This window comes from Epargyreus clarus, unplaced genomic scaffold (assembly GCF_041222505.1).
Source record: "Epargyreus clarus isolate Ecla_fem2 unplaced genomic scaffold, WU_Ecla_fem_2.2 ptg000001l, whole genome shotgun sequence".
Classification (NCBI taxonomy): domain Eukaryota; kingdom Metazoa; phylum Arthropoda; class Insecta; order Lepidoptera; family Hesperiidae; genus Epargyreus; species Epargyreus clarus.
Genome location: NW_027332209.1, coordinates 6,902,586 through 6,917,131, shown reverse-complemented (window position 1 = coordinate 6,917,131; position 14,546 = coordinate 6,902,586). Strand labels below are relative to the sequence as shown.

The 14,546-nt window shown below is 35.6% G+C and overlaps 2 protein-coding genes across 2 annotated transcripts in view; both read right to left on the bottom strand.

Moving 5' to 3' along the window:
* The window catches only part of Sema2a (Semaphorin 2a), a 483,298-nt gene that overhangs the window by 332,688 nt on the left and 136,064 nt on the right, over positions 1–14,546 (bottom strand). The gene's annotated exons all lie outside the window — the stretch shown is intronic.
* LOC140757408 (uncharacterized) lies at positions 7,833–9,415 on the bottom strand. Its single transcript, XM_073093096.1, has 2 exons — positions 9,068–9,415; positions 7,833–8,617 (listed from the first exon to the last, which is right to left on the bottom strand). The coding sequence occupies exons 1-2, from the start codon at positions 9,362–9,364 to the stop codon at positions 7,850–7,852; spliced, it is 1,065 nt and encodes a 354-aa protein (XP_072949197.1). The 5' UTR covers positions 9,365–9,415; the 3' UTR covers positions 7,833–7,849.

Sequence of the window (14,546 nt, the reverse complement as noted above, 5' to 3'; positions counted from 1 at the left end):
TATGAGGCTGAAATAGATGTGGCGGTGGTTCCGCCGGAGTCGAACCAGAGGTTTCTATAACCTTTAAGCTTGTAATAACGTGGTTCATTATGTGAATCATAAAGATTTTGTTTAAATGTAATCATCCTATACATTACAACTAATGATTTGAAAGCTTAGAAACAGTATAAAGATGTTCCTATAAACGTGGCACGAAAATGCGTGTCACATTTCCGCCACTAATTAGCACGGTGAAGGGTGTGTAATACGTATTTGCTCACGAAAATATTATTAGTGGGAGTTCTTTGTTTATTATTCTTATAACACGTAGTTATTTGCGGGATTTGTGTGTGTTGTGTGACTACCAAAGTAAGATATTTTATACGGTTGTTCATTCGAAGTACTGTGAACGTGGATTTATGAAATAAAGAAAATAATGAACGGCGCTCGTGTTTCTAAGAGCGCTGTTCATTCAAAAACGGTAATCAATAAAATGTGCAATTAATTTGACAAGTTAAGTCTAAATTTTGTATGAGTATTTGTGCATACCGGAGCGGTCATCATATCAATTTAATGCGCAGAGGATTCCGGGTTCGATACCCAGCCAGGCAGATATCTGAATGATAAGTTTATGTTTCTGTTCTGGATCTTAGTATATTCGTCTATGTATCTGTCCATGGTACCCACGACACAGAGAATCTTAATGTGGGCCTTTGAGTAAGAGTCGTCTTACTTATACGACTCTTACTCATAGGCCCACACTATGATTCGTCTTTTTTATAAAATGCATCTATGTATATCACGGAAACATACTACTTCACGTTATCTTGAGCAAAGTCTGCTCTGATGAAACTATAATAGGTTTGTTAGTAGCATTTTTACTTTTTCCTTTTAGACGAGATTCCAAAAGAAGCTATGAGTACGTAGTTAAAATTTCGTGAACCCCGCTAACGTTGCGAGTTACGATGTGTCAAAAGTGGGTGTGGTTCACCCATTAGTGTACGTGATGAAGCACGTAGGGGAGACTGGGGTGAAACGAACGATAACTATTTCCTATACTTATACTTTCGTATGTGTAAGAAAAATGTACTAAGGAATATCTACGTAATAAGTATAACTAACATTTCAGTTCAATTTTAACTGTCTCACCTTTGAAAGTAAAGCGGCGGATTTCGGAAGGGTGTGGTTGCAAGCTAACTCATGAGGTGATCATCATAGTTCTTTGGAGTGACAACGCAACTGTGATCAGCTTTAAGTTTTTTTATAGTATAGGAGTAGTACACGAGCATACAGTCCACCTGATGGTAAGTGGCTACTACCACCCATGGATATCTGTAATCAGACTCCATATAGAATATTCCTACGTAAGGTCGGCCACAGATGCGTCGCTATTCCTAAAGAATAAGCTGGAACGCCTCAGTAAAGTATTATCCTTACCACACCCTTCAAACTAAAACACAGCAGCGCTTAACACTGCTGTTATTATGCAGAAATAGGTATGGCGGTGGTACCACCACGCTGGTGGTCAACCACAAAGAGTTCTACTCGTGTCACCTTTTTACAAATGAATGCCAATTAAGGCAGTGACTACTTATTATCACTGGATAGTTGAGCTACATGCTCGTTAACCACTTCAATCATTAAAAAATGCGGAAACGATGTTCATTTAAATCGCAAAAAGAGTTTCTGAAAATGGAAATTGTATTTATTTTCACAGTCATTCTATTTCATCGAAAAATCCCACCGCAACACCGCGTCGTGTGAAAAATCGCGCCGCGTACAATCAAAGTGCATTATCTCAAAAATGTTTCAAATGGCAATTTAATACACAACGTGCATCAGTCGAAAAATTTAACTGAAAAAAGCCGTGCAGCGCTTTTCATCAGTCGCAAAGCGAATATCGGGCGAAGTGACCGGAAAATTCGATAGCACTAGCGGCAACACGAGATGCGAGTTGCGGCTCATGAGCGCCAGCGTTTTGACGCGATGAGCGACAAGCGGGCGGACTCATTTGTACACGTTTTGAACGCAGCAATAAAAGTTCCACCGAACTAAAATTGTAGCAGATTGAAATCCTTTTCACTGCTAAAACAGTGTAGTCGAGTGAAGTGTTCATCGAAATTGTTGTTTCGTACCGGTAAGCGTTTCGTAGTACTTATTAGTTCGTTTTATTTAATGTCCGATACAGTATGAAAGCGTTTAACGATTTGTAATGGTTTTTAAGAATTCTCCATTATTTGAAGCAAATTTTATTTAATTGACAATTTACGTTTACGTTATCAACTACTTACGTAAACGTAAATTAATAAAGTTCATAACGATCATTATTATGAGGTTTATGAGAATACATCTATGACCATTTATAATAATTTTGTATTTATATTTATAACAGACAAACAATTCCAAAATTACTGTTATAATAAAATTGATTGTTTTTACACAAGAAATACTTTTATTAGTTTTCAATCAGCACGTAACATATAAAACACACCGAACTTGTTATCTATTAATTTCATTGTTGTATTACTTGTTTTCCCTTTTCGGTTATTTATTTTTAAACAAGGTTTTCTGTTTTTGAAAAATACGAGTTCCAAAATATTGAATATTAGACGGAAGAAATGCAGTAATTGTCTAACTTCATTCTTTTGTAAGAAAAAGTTAGATGGATTATTTGTAAAGGGCGTATATGTATAATACAGACAAAATATAATACAGACAAATTTTGAAGGTGGTAAAAGCCTTTGTGGTTCGACTACGGCAGCACCACCGCCACATCTATTTCTACCTAATAACAGCAGTGTTAGGCGCTGCTGGGTTCCGGTTTGAAGGGTGTGGTAAGGGAGACAGACTTTTCCGAGGCGTTCCAGCTTAGTCCTCAGGGGTAGCAGCGCATCTGTGGCTGACCTCAGGTAGAAAACTAATCTTATCTGGGGTTTATTACAGATATCGATGGGCGGTAGTAGGTACTTACCATCAGGTGGGCTTCATGCTCGTCTGTTACTCCTATGTTATATAATAAAAATACCACGTACATAATTTATTACAATTAATATCTGAATTTATTTATCTATCGCCTTTTTATCTTCTACAAAAGATAAGATGAAGCAACGATTCCAAGCAAAAAGTTTATCTGAATTTACTAGAATTTCAAGAACTTTCTAGATCCCTAATACCCTTGTGCCTACGTTCTTCCGGAACTTCCACGCTGATCACAGATCGCCTATCGATTGGCGAATGCTACTCGAACTTAGTCGTCTCGCTGACAAATTCTAAGAATGGGAACTACTCCTTTGTTCGCCAAAAAATCTCAGTGCAAAAAGATAGAGGTCCTTCGTTGAAAATTGTGGATTTTTTGAGTTCAACGACAAAAATAAAAATAATTCTGACAAAAGTGAAACTTTCATTTTAGAAATTCGGGTTCAAATCTGTCTATTAATTTTTTTCGATACAAAATGATTATAACTTATTTTGACGTTGAAAGAAAAGTTAGTCAGGAATTCTGAATGACTGAGAATGTATTACAAAAAAGTAAGTAAGTAGGTTAGGTAAGTAATTATTACTATCTTAGTACTATCGTAGTACTAGTTCTTTAAAAATACTTACAAAGCGTGAGCCATCTTCTCGTCTCTATGCTATGCAGTTTATAAAGGCCATTATCTCATGACCCGTAAAAGGTATCCGTTTGACTTTCTTAGAATAGAAAAATAAGAAAAAAGTGTATGTGTAACCTTTACGCATGGCTGCAGTAAAAGTTATTTAACATTGCATCTGATAAGTATTATTGAGATATTACAGTAAAGCTTGTAATAAATAAAATCATAAAAATGACTTAGCTAAGACATCGATTATCAACATTTATAATAATTATTAGATAGTATCGTTTCGTGATCATTACGTGGTTGTTTTGTCAATTTTAATACTTAGAAAAGTACATAAATGTTAAATATTATTACAATATTTTAGGTCTTTGAATTATATTTGTTATCTTAGAAATAAATATGAGCTCAGAAATTGAAATAATGTTACGTAACTCCACCGACAACTTGGGTGACGAGTGACAGCAAGCCAATTTTAGCGACAACTGACATTACACTTACTATTCAAACCACAAAGGACCTAAATCGTTCTGAAAGTAGTTATAATCATGACTACTGTTGTAATAGAAAGCCCTGGTTAAGATTAATATTTAAAAATCTACATTTTAATGACAAATATATTTTTTTAGTTTACGCATTGACCAGCTACAGTACAGCACTACACGTTAGCAGCTGTGTGACGCAGTTATTAGAAGGCAATTAGGTGGCGATGTGATCACCATACTGATCTGATGCGCAGAGGGTTCCAGGTTTGATCCCCGGTCAGACAGATATCTGAATGATGAATGTTTGTGTATTCGTTGTGTATATGTGTCTATTGAACATAAATCTTAGTGTGGGGCTTCCCCCTAATATGTAACTGCGACCAGTCTCGAGCCGTCTGAATCCAGCAGTTTTCAGCTTTCCTCTTCAAATTATCAGTCCACCTGGTCTGGGAAGTTCTATACTGCTTTTGCCCAGACGTGGTCTCCATTCGGGGAACTTCCTACCTTTTTGATTATTACTTCTATTATATCTAGCTAAAATCTTATATCTAGGTTTTATTAGATCTTTTACTATAGAAATCAAATGTAATAGAGAATAACGTAAAAAACAAAATAAATATTCTCTCATACGTTATAAAGTAATCAGAAACATTTCTCTCACTTACTTTATACTGTATTTGTTTCTGAAGTCTCAAAGGTACTCAATACATTACCTTATATTATTATTCAATACGTAAATATTACAAAAATGTTATGCATATATTCAATAAAATTATAATACGAATTGGAACATCACAAGAGGCCGGAACATGTGATGGCTCAAGTATATAAGGTTTCTAGATATAAACTGAATATGATAAAAATAATAACGGTATGGAAAAGATATGTGTATATGGAAAATTAAGGTGGTAGAACTCCTTGTTTTGACTCCGGAAGCACTAATAATATACCGATTTCTGCCTAATAACAGAGATATTATTAGGCATATATATTGAAATGGATACAAAAGTAACTTTAAAAATCAGAGGTCCTAATTTCAAATTCATTCGGATCAAAAGTTCAATTAGAGGTCCTCGAATTCGAGCCTCGGACCCTCGATTGAAAGGATAAGTTTTAACCACAAGGCTATCAATGCTTTTAAGCCCTTGCATAGTTCGTGTTTATTAAATTGAAATCAAACTCATTGAAGCAGAAAAAAATAAAATTAAAACTAAATAGGTAACACAAACGTTGAAAGAAGCCGTCTCCCGAAGGTGGCGATACCGCAATTGGCAGAAACCATTCAATACAGCTTTCATGCATTGTACGAGTATGGGCCGATAAAAAATGAACTAGAGCTTCTTTTGATTTCGAAATATCCAATTCGCTCCCATTGGTTTTTTTAGGATTAGTCAAAGCCTGCAGACTGGACAAAATGGAATTCCTGGATAGACTCCCATTAATCCGAATTTCTACATGCTTGCTTGACATTCACAAAGCTGAACAGAGCAGAACCATCCAATAGCCGATTGGGCCATTTTCTTTTTAGCTAGTTATCGATTGCCGTTTAACTAACAATCTTTTTTGTATCGATGAAAACTAGTAGGGTGTTTGCATCAAAGGCTTTTAGTGGTGACGAGGACTTCACTTGAACCAGTCGTAATATTGAAGAAAGATTAGGTAAAATTTTTAATTTCATTACTTCGCGTCAATAAATTCGCTAAATTAAAATTATAACTTCATATTTTATCCGTTACGTTAGCAGTTTCAACAGTAACTATAACATATTTTATATGACATACTTTTTAAACACAACAGGATAAGTATTGCGAGGTATAAAAATATTTATTCATTTTAAAAATATACCGCGATAAAAGTAATTCGTACTTTTACGCGAACAATTCATCAAATTCGCATAAAGGCCAATTGGTTTTACGCAAGAGTAAAATACGCGATATTTATTCATGAACTCAACTGAAAGATTAAATAAGGAACGAAATATTAGACTCGTTACGCATCTTGATATTTGAGTAGATGGTTGAGTAGGCCGTATATTATTCTTTTATTACTTGAATTAACATTTTCATTTCACGAGACTATGCACCTATGAAGAGCGAATTTCCAGGGAGTGACGCAAAAAAATATGCACAAGAGACTAACTACGTGCTAATACGAACGCCTCCGCTTGTCCCCGTTTGTGTGCCTCCACTCCTTGTTTTCTTTTTTCACTTCAACAGCTCTCGGGTGCGTATCAACGGTGCAGAGTGGCGGCGGGTGTAAATTGAAACACTTGCAAATTTACCCCATACATTATTCATATGCCAAACACCCTCAGAGCCGGCGAGTCTGACAGTTTCAGTTGACGCACAAATTCACAACTGAAGTCGGAATAGAGAGAAATCGTACAGTTTCATGGTTTATTGACGACCTTGAGCTAGAAAAGAACGATTCCGCAGTTGCCGTGAATATTGAATTTAGAGCGGATTCAGATAGACCGTGAGGGTCCAAATAATTGTCTAAATGCGGCTCCACAAATCACACCCTATTCTGGCAACTTCGTGGCGCATAAGTAAAGTGGGTCAACCATTATACGTCTAACAAATGGTTACCCCCGCCTAAGACGGCTTGTGCAATAAGGAGTCGGTTCAGAAACCCACAACCTGAATTATTCTGACCCTAATAAATTTGCCGAGTCAAACGGGCATTGTTAGACAAATGAGTTCCAAGACGTGTGGTGTTAGACATATTTGGAAGCGCGTATAACGACACCAAATTTGTTTCTGTGATAAATGAGTTGTTGCTGATTTGTTTGGCAAACAATGTTATGTTTATTTGCATACTCCAAATAGCGCTTTTTTATTCAACTAGACCAACGACTTTAACTTCAGCTACTAGATTAGTTTTCCATCCATCCATCACCATTAATGTATAAATATTCAGAAAATAAAAAAAATATTTATGTCTACCAACGTAGCATTGTGAACTTGAAATTTTGTCAGAGTTTCAGGGAGGCCAAATACGCTAGATTTAGATAAATCATTGAAAATTATTAGGGTTATCTCTTTACAATAATACGGTACCGACATACAATTATCACTCACCCTGCGCTCATAGGATGTGCGCGTGCAAAAATAACACATACACGACCATAAATGGATTTCCACAAAGTAACGCTTGGTACTAATAACTAATAGCTTAGTAAATGTGACGTGTATAACTTTTAAAATAATTTTTTGAGTAAAGCGCCGCTATTATACAAATATATTATTATAATAATAGAAGAATTCAACGATACCTCAGGATGTCACAATCCGTCAAGCCGCTGGGTCTGTATGACGAGCCAAAGAATGAAAAATATATACATACACTATAAAAACATTACCCTCCGTATTCGAGTAAAAAAGCTATAAAATATCAGACTATGACTATAAAGCTAATTGATAAAAATAGAGGACGAATTAGACTATACATATACCTATATTTTAGGGGAGATTTTAATTTACAAAACACATTTACCTTGGAGAGTTTAATGTAATTTCTTTCTCACCAAGGCGTTTCCTCAAATAAATTACAAGTGTAAAATTCACAACAATAAAAGCGAAACAACAAAAGGCTCGCGGCTCGCAACATCCGGACGACCCTTCCAAACTCACCAGCCTGATTACGGATTTCCGAACAAGAAAAAGAAAAAATATACCGAACATGTTTTTAACCAAGTGTTTGCAAACAATCCATTGTTGAGCTATCAATGGCAAAATGAATAAGGATTTCGAGATTTAGATTTAAGGCGACGGAATATTACAAACACTTTTATTCGGAGTTTATATTCTCGATTGAACATTTTCGCGATAAAAGAACATTGATGTGATAGTCGACGTAATCGAAGAGATCGGGTTGTGGAGTGTAATGCTTTACGTAGAGATGGAATCTAGGATCCTTTTGAGGACGGGTACTACCAACGTTAGGTGTTGGTGCTGGTGGTGGCGGAGTTGATGGTGTAGGTGATCGTGGCAACGTAAAGGGACCCCTACCTTCTTTAGGCGGTCTAACCTTTTTCCACAAAAATGGCTGCTTGTGTTGAGGTCCATGATGGGTTGCTAACTGTCGTGTGTCAGTTTCTTTCGGCACTGGTAATGTAAGCTCATACATTTCTGGAAGCGATAAGTACCAATAGTCAGCTCCATCCCCAATTATTGGAAAAAGACGTTTGTTTGAAAATCTTGGACGGTACTTCCTGACGAACTCCTCGTACTTGCGTTTCAATCGCTTCATGTAATCAGTGTAATGGATCGACTTAAGAAGCTTCTCAAACTCGGACAGTTCGTTAGTCGCTGGCTCTGAATAAACGCCAGCACATACATACGTTCTCAGTAGATGGTGTAGTTTAAATACTACAAACGCGAGCCATTTTCGTGCTTCCTCCTCTAAGATTCTCAAGTCATCAGCGCGGCTTCTGATTCCGAATTCAGCAGCTTCCGCCGCTCGTCTTTCACCGCGCTCTTTGATAACGGCCAGCCACTTGCGATATGAGCGATAACAGAACTTTGTGCGCCTCGAGTAATGCCCACGCCAAAGCGCCTGTAATGTTTGTACCAAATCTCAGTCACATCACTAAGTACCTTACTTACTACGACTGTGCTGTTTTAAATATCCATTTCACACATCTTCAATGACTGACATTAAGCATAAATGTGGTAGAAGTTTTCGTGCTATGACTGCAACATTACATACTCACAAGTATTTCTGTTATATTGTCACACTGTCTATACTATTCTGGGGTTTCAAAGTTATTTTGTGGTTTCAAAGACGTGTTAATGCGATTGTTTTTATATGGCGAATAACAAACGAAGAACGCAACGTATCTCTCATTGACTTCAGTTTGGATTTGTTTTACTCTAAGATAGTTTATATTCTAATAGGCGGCGGTAGTTACTTAACATTTGACGGATTGCTCTTCCACATATTACTTCTATTATACGCCTAAGACGGTGATTGACAACAAAAAAGATAAATAATAAAATGTATTACTTGAATCCGCCTCGCAGCCCGGGCATAGTGTTTATTATGTTTATTCCGTACAGCACGCCTCAGAGCCGCCCGATAGGCCTTCCGAGCTCTATGAATTCTAAAGGCACATTGTATAGTAGTAGCGTTCTTCGACAGCCACGCTACGTGTTTCCTGATCAAATAACCTCGCGTCATGCGCTGCAATAATAAATCTGCGAGAAATCGCTCGTGACGGCGTCCCTCGCTCAAGTCTGCACGTTCTTGTAAGATAGCGTAGAAATCTTCGGCGGAAGGCAAAAGATTGTACACTGTTGCCATTTTAATAGCATTCTAACGTTGTTTATTTAACATTTTACTCAAAATGACATTATGTCAAAATGTCTTAAATATTCATTGGTTAAGCGCACACAATTTGTGTATCACCAGTTTTTGAAATAGGTTTCATAACGTTGATATTTTTGAATAAAAGCCACCCTCGTTTTGTAATGATGCTGTTAAGCGCTTTTGAGTGCACGGTAATAAGTTGGGATATTTTTTTTATTTATACCCTTAAGCACGACGGTTCGCTTGCCCATTTCGTTACGTTCCCCCAAGCAATGATACGAGTTGTTTGGAGTTCTCCCCGGACCCACGCACAGGTGGGCTCGTGTGAGACATCATGAATAATTCAACAATCAAAATGGCATGGTGTACATGTTTATTTATTTTCCTCAAAAATTATGAGTAATTCTCCTACATATGTATGCGTTCCCGTGTAAATTGAAAAACCGAATCCAGGTGTACCTTTTTCAAATGCTTAATAAATACGATCATAACATACGTTCGTTCGCTAATGCGGTAAGGTTGGTTCTATGCAAATGAAGAGGCAGAGCGGCGAACAAAAATTCAAAGCAAAAAGACAAAAATGAATCCTCCGCTTTGTTTTCAAGTCGTTAACAACTCCGAGAATCAGGCTCCCATCGAGACGGATAGTAAATAATTAATATTTCATCGCAACGGAGCATCTTCCTAGGAAAATAATGGTTCTAGTGAATTATTAAACGGCCAACGTTTAGCGGTGGATTGCAATTAAGAAAGTAAATTCGGATAAGGAAAGGTACTTATAAAAAGCAATAAAAAGAACGGAAGTGGCAGGAAGCCGGTAACATGGCGGATAATTTGTTTTTCCTCTTCACCTCAAGTTTTCCTGACTTATATCCTATTTAGACGACATTAAGGAAATTTATCTTTACATCCTGTTCTATAAATTATGCTACAAAGCTGATTATTATCAAAATATAAGAGGCTTTCGCGGAAATTGGAGTGTCTATATCAATTATATCTCACTATACCTTTGATATATTGATTTTAAATGGGTGTAGAGCCTAGAGAAATCGGGCATAAATCCTAATTATTTTGCGAATAAAATAAAAGAGTTCCAAAGGCTATAATCAATAAATTGTTGGACCTGTACATAAAAGTATACATACATTTCTTAGTATATTGCATTTTGATCGATATTATTTTGACCGTCAAAATAAGCAATAACATGCCATATGTATAAATTGTACACGTCTATAATTGGCTTACGTACATAGAATAGTTGTATATGTATAATATTATAGTTAATAACTTTTGTTTGTTAAGCTGTTGGCTCGGTAAAATAAATAAATAAAAGATATGTGCATTACAAGGTCTTAGATTAAAAGACTGACGACCCAGTAGACATAATTGTTATATGTATATAAATATAATATATATATAAATAATATATATATAAATTTTAACTTAGCAGAGTAAGTGGTTTCTATAACCCATGGGTAACCCTACCATGGGGCTATAAGTGGAAATGCGTTTTTTGGGAAAACAGAACTTATTATTCTTTGTTTTCATAGTGAATATTTGTTTCTTCTGTTTCAATATAATAATTGTGGTAAAAGAGCGAATATGGGTATTTTTTTCAGTTTCGAAAGTTCTTGCGTTGCTTTATTTGATATAGGCAATCTATTTTCAATTATAGTTCAAAGGAAAAACTAGTTTATGGTACAGAATTATTGTAACCTAATGTTATGCTAAAATAATGTATTAACCTACTAACCTATTGGCATATAAAACAATAACCAACTGAAATGACATCACATTCATACAACTTACAAATTACTGTGAACTTTTTTACCTAATTCACTTTTAATGTACCCTATAATATACTTTCGAGTTTGCTTTTCCAGCATTCTAAAATGCTAGTATTCTTAGCTAATAGCCTTTTAATAGCTGTTTCAGACGTTAATGAGAAAATGTTACTTTAATATCTTTGGCGTGACGTCACAATTCTACTTGTAGTTTTAAACTAGGCCAAGGTAATGTTTTTATATTGTTGATAGATATTTCGCGTAATTATCTTTTTCCGTTGAGGTAATTTATTTTTTGTGAAGTCATGGACGTTTATCGTTTTAATATTTTACCAAAACAAATAATATTTTTTTTATATAATATAGGAGTAGCATACGAGCATGCAGTCCACCTGGTGGTAAGTGGCTACTGCCGCCCATGGAAATCTGTAATCAACCCCAGATAGGATTAGATATTTCTACCTGAGATCAGCTACAGATGCGCCGCTACCCCTGCGAACTAAGCTGAAACGCCTCGGAAAAGTATGTCTCCCTTACCACACCCTTCAAAACGGAACACAGCAGCGCCTGACACTGCTGTTATTAGGCAGAAATAGGTGTGGCGGTGGTGCAACTGTGGTCGAACCAAAAAGGGTTCTACCACCTTCATACTTGATAATATCCTCACGGATCTAAAATATGTAGTTTTAATGAAAATCGCATACATAAAATATGAGTAGTTTGAATGTAGAACAAGAAATAATATCCCACAATAATCTTGGATATTCCATGTCAATAACGTAATTTTACAATCTTTTATTTAACTTGCTTTGTCACTTTGTATGTGAGAGTCAAATCTTGCAAGTTAATTTGACCCACTTCCCGATATCCGAGTGAGTTAAAATTTTTCATACTTTTTAATTTGGATGAAAATACATGATCTAATTACTGATGAAATATTGCGGACTATTTTTTTGCGCATAGAGTGAAAAAGATTGTTTTGAAAATATTTTTTTACATATAAAATATTTATTTAGGTTGAATTATTGCACTACAAACACCTGCTTGTAATATTGTACCATTCGAGTCCATACCGATCAAAACGAATAGAATAATATTGTAAAGTTAATAGGTAGCGAATATATATATTCACTACAATATGTCTCGACGTACTGTATGACAAACATACACTACATATAGCAAGTTGACAGTAATCACGCACAATTGGCCAGAACAATCAATGATTCCCTTTGATTAAATTCCCGATTCGAACGCTGATTACAACAAATTACTGACGCTTTGTAATTTGTTTCCGCAAAGCCTACCGTCAGGAAGTCATTGTGAACGGATGACACAACAATTATTTTTATTGTTAAAAAATTCAACCGGTATTTGTTTTCTTAAATAATTCCTTTTTGTTAGCGCTTGAATGAGTTGTCAACTGAAAAAAGAACAAGGTTTTAATTCAAAGAAACCTTCGCAATATTGATTTAAAGCTACGTAGCTTATATAACTTTTAAACAAGACAAGTGTTGGCTAAACTACTACTATACTATTAAGAATAAAAAAATTATGGATTGAATTATAATAATTTAAATTGAGGATGTTATTCTAGGTCACATCGTTAGACACCTTTTATAACATTTCTAATGTAGATATTATTTTTTACAATTGCAGTTATTTTTTTTATTTTTAATAAGTCTTAATTTAATAAATACATTTCATCCGGGTCTTCAAAACATTTATTTTAAAAACAACTTTTTAAAACAATAAATACATTTTGAAATTCAGCGCATCGAATTTGCTTGAAATATATTTAAAATTGGAAAACTACGAACTTCTCCGTAAATAAAATTAAATTTTAACGCAGTTTAAATTTCACTTTATTAGAACACGAAGTTGCAAACTAAAATTGGCTTACGTAACGAAACTAGAGATTAAAAACCGGCCAAGTGCGAACCTGCTTCGTTCAAGTACTGTTCCGTATAGGTTTCACGTAACTTTTAGATTGGTTTAAAAAAGCAAGAATATTAGTATTGCAATATAATAATATATTGACGTCAGCCTTTTTATAACAAAGGCAGCAAACGAGCATGTAACCCACCTGATGTTAAGTGGCTAATGCCGCTCATAGACATTCGTAATTAACCCCAGATTAGATAAGAGACCTGAGGTCGGCCACAGATGCATTGCTGCACGTGAGAACTAAGTTAAAATGCTTAGGATAAATATGTCGCTCTTACCACACCCTTCTAAGCGGAACACAGCCGCGCCACTGCTAACGCAGAATATAACTATGTGGCCTATAAGTAAAAGTTTATCTTTTTTTTTTTTTTAATTTTCAGTTCCAAACCATTTTCATTGATTTTACTCAATCGACTCTCGTTTTACATTTTAAATTTTCTTGTAATGTTTCTAAAATTGTCATTATTTCAACGATATTGTTAATTAGTCTATTGTTTTTTTAAAGAATGGCATGACAGCACAACAAAATAGTTCTGTTACAAAATTAAAACATCTATTTTAGTCGTTATTTCGTATTCATACGAATAAATTATTATTTTAGCTACGGAACACTAAAATTGTATGAAATACAAGCGATTACTTGAACGCGCGGAGGTTGCAAATTTACTCCTAATAAAATAAAACTTAGACGCGTAATATTCGGAATTTCCTCGGTGTAGAGCACTAAAACGCTTTACTAATTACAGTTACATGCCTCCCGAGATGCTGCAATGCAGTATTTGAAGTAATTTTCACTAATATCCTTAAGTGTGCGCCAAGTCCGAGCGCTTAGAACAAGACTTAGAAATGCACGTTCAATTGTAAGAGGGTACTTTTGATGGAGAAATAGAATGAAGCAACTTATAACATTAGCGCGTGGCATAGTCTTCTATTCATTTGCTACAAATAGGGTTTCGAGGTTAAAATTTGGGTCAGTTAGGTATAAATTTACATATACTTTTTTATAATATAGGAGTAGCAGCCGAGCATGCAGTCTATCTGATAGTAAGTGACTATTGCCGCCCATGGACATCTGTAATCAACCCCAGTTAAAATTATATTTCTGCCTGAGTTAAGCCATCGTAGCAAGCGCCGCTATCTCTAAGGACTAAGCTGAAAAGCTTTGAAAAAGTATGTATGCTTACCACACCTTTCAAACCACAACACAGCAGCACTGAACATTGCTGTTATTAGGCAAAGATACGAGGAGGTGTGGTAGTGTCGCCGCAGTCGAACCACAGAGGGTTCTATCACCTTTTTAAGGTGTACTGAAACGATACTACGGGTGTTTCCTGTCGCTTTTATTCTATCGTTTCATCCATGCACACACTGCAGCGAGTTAATTTAAATGCGCGTGTAGGACGCGCGTGCTGACGTAAACACGCGCGACAACTTAAACTTGCAGATAA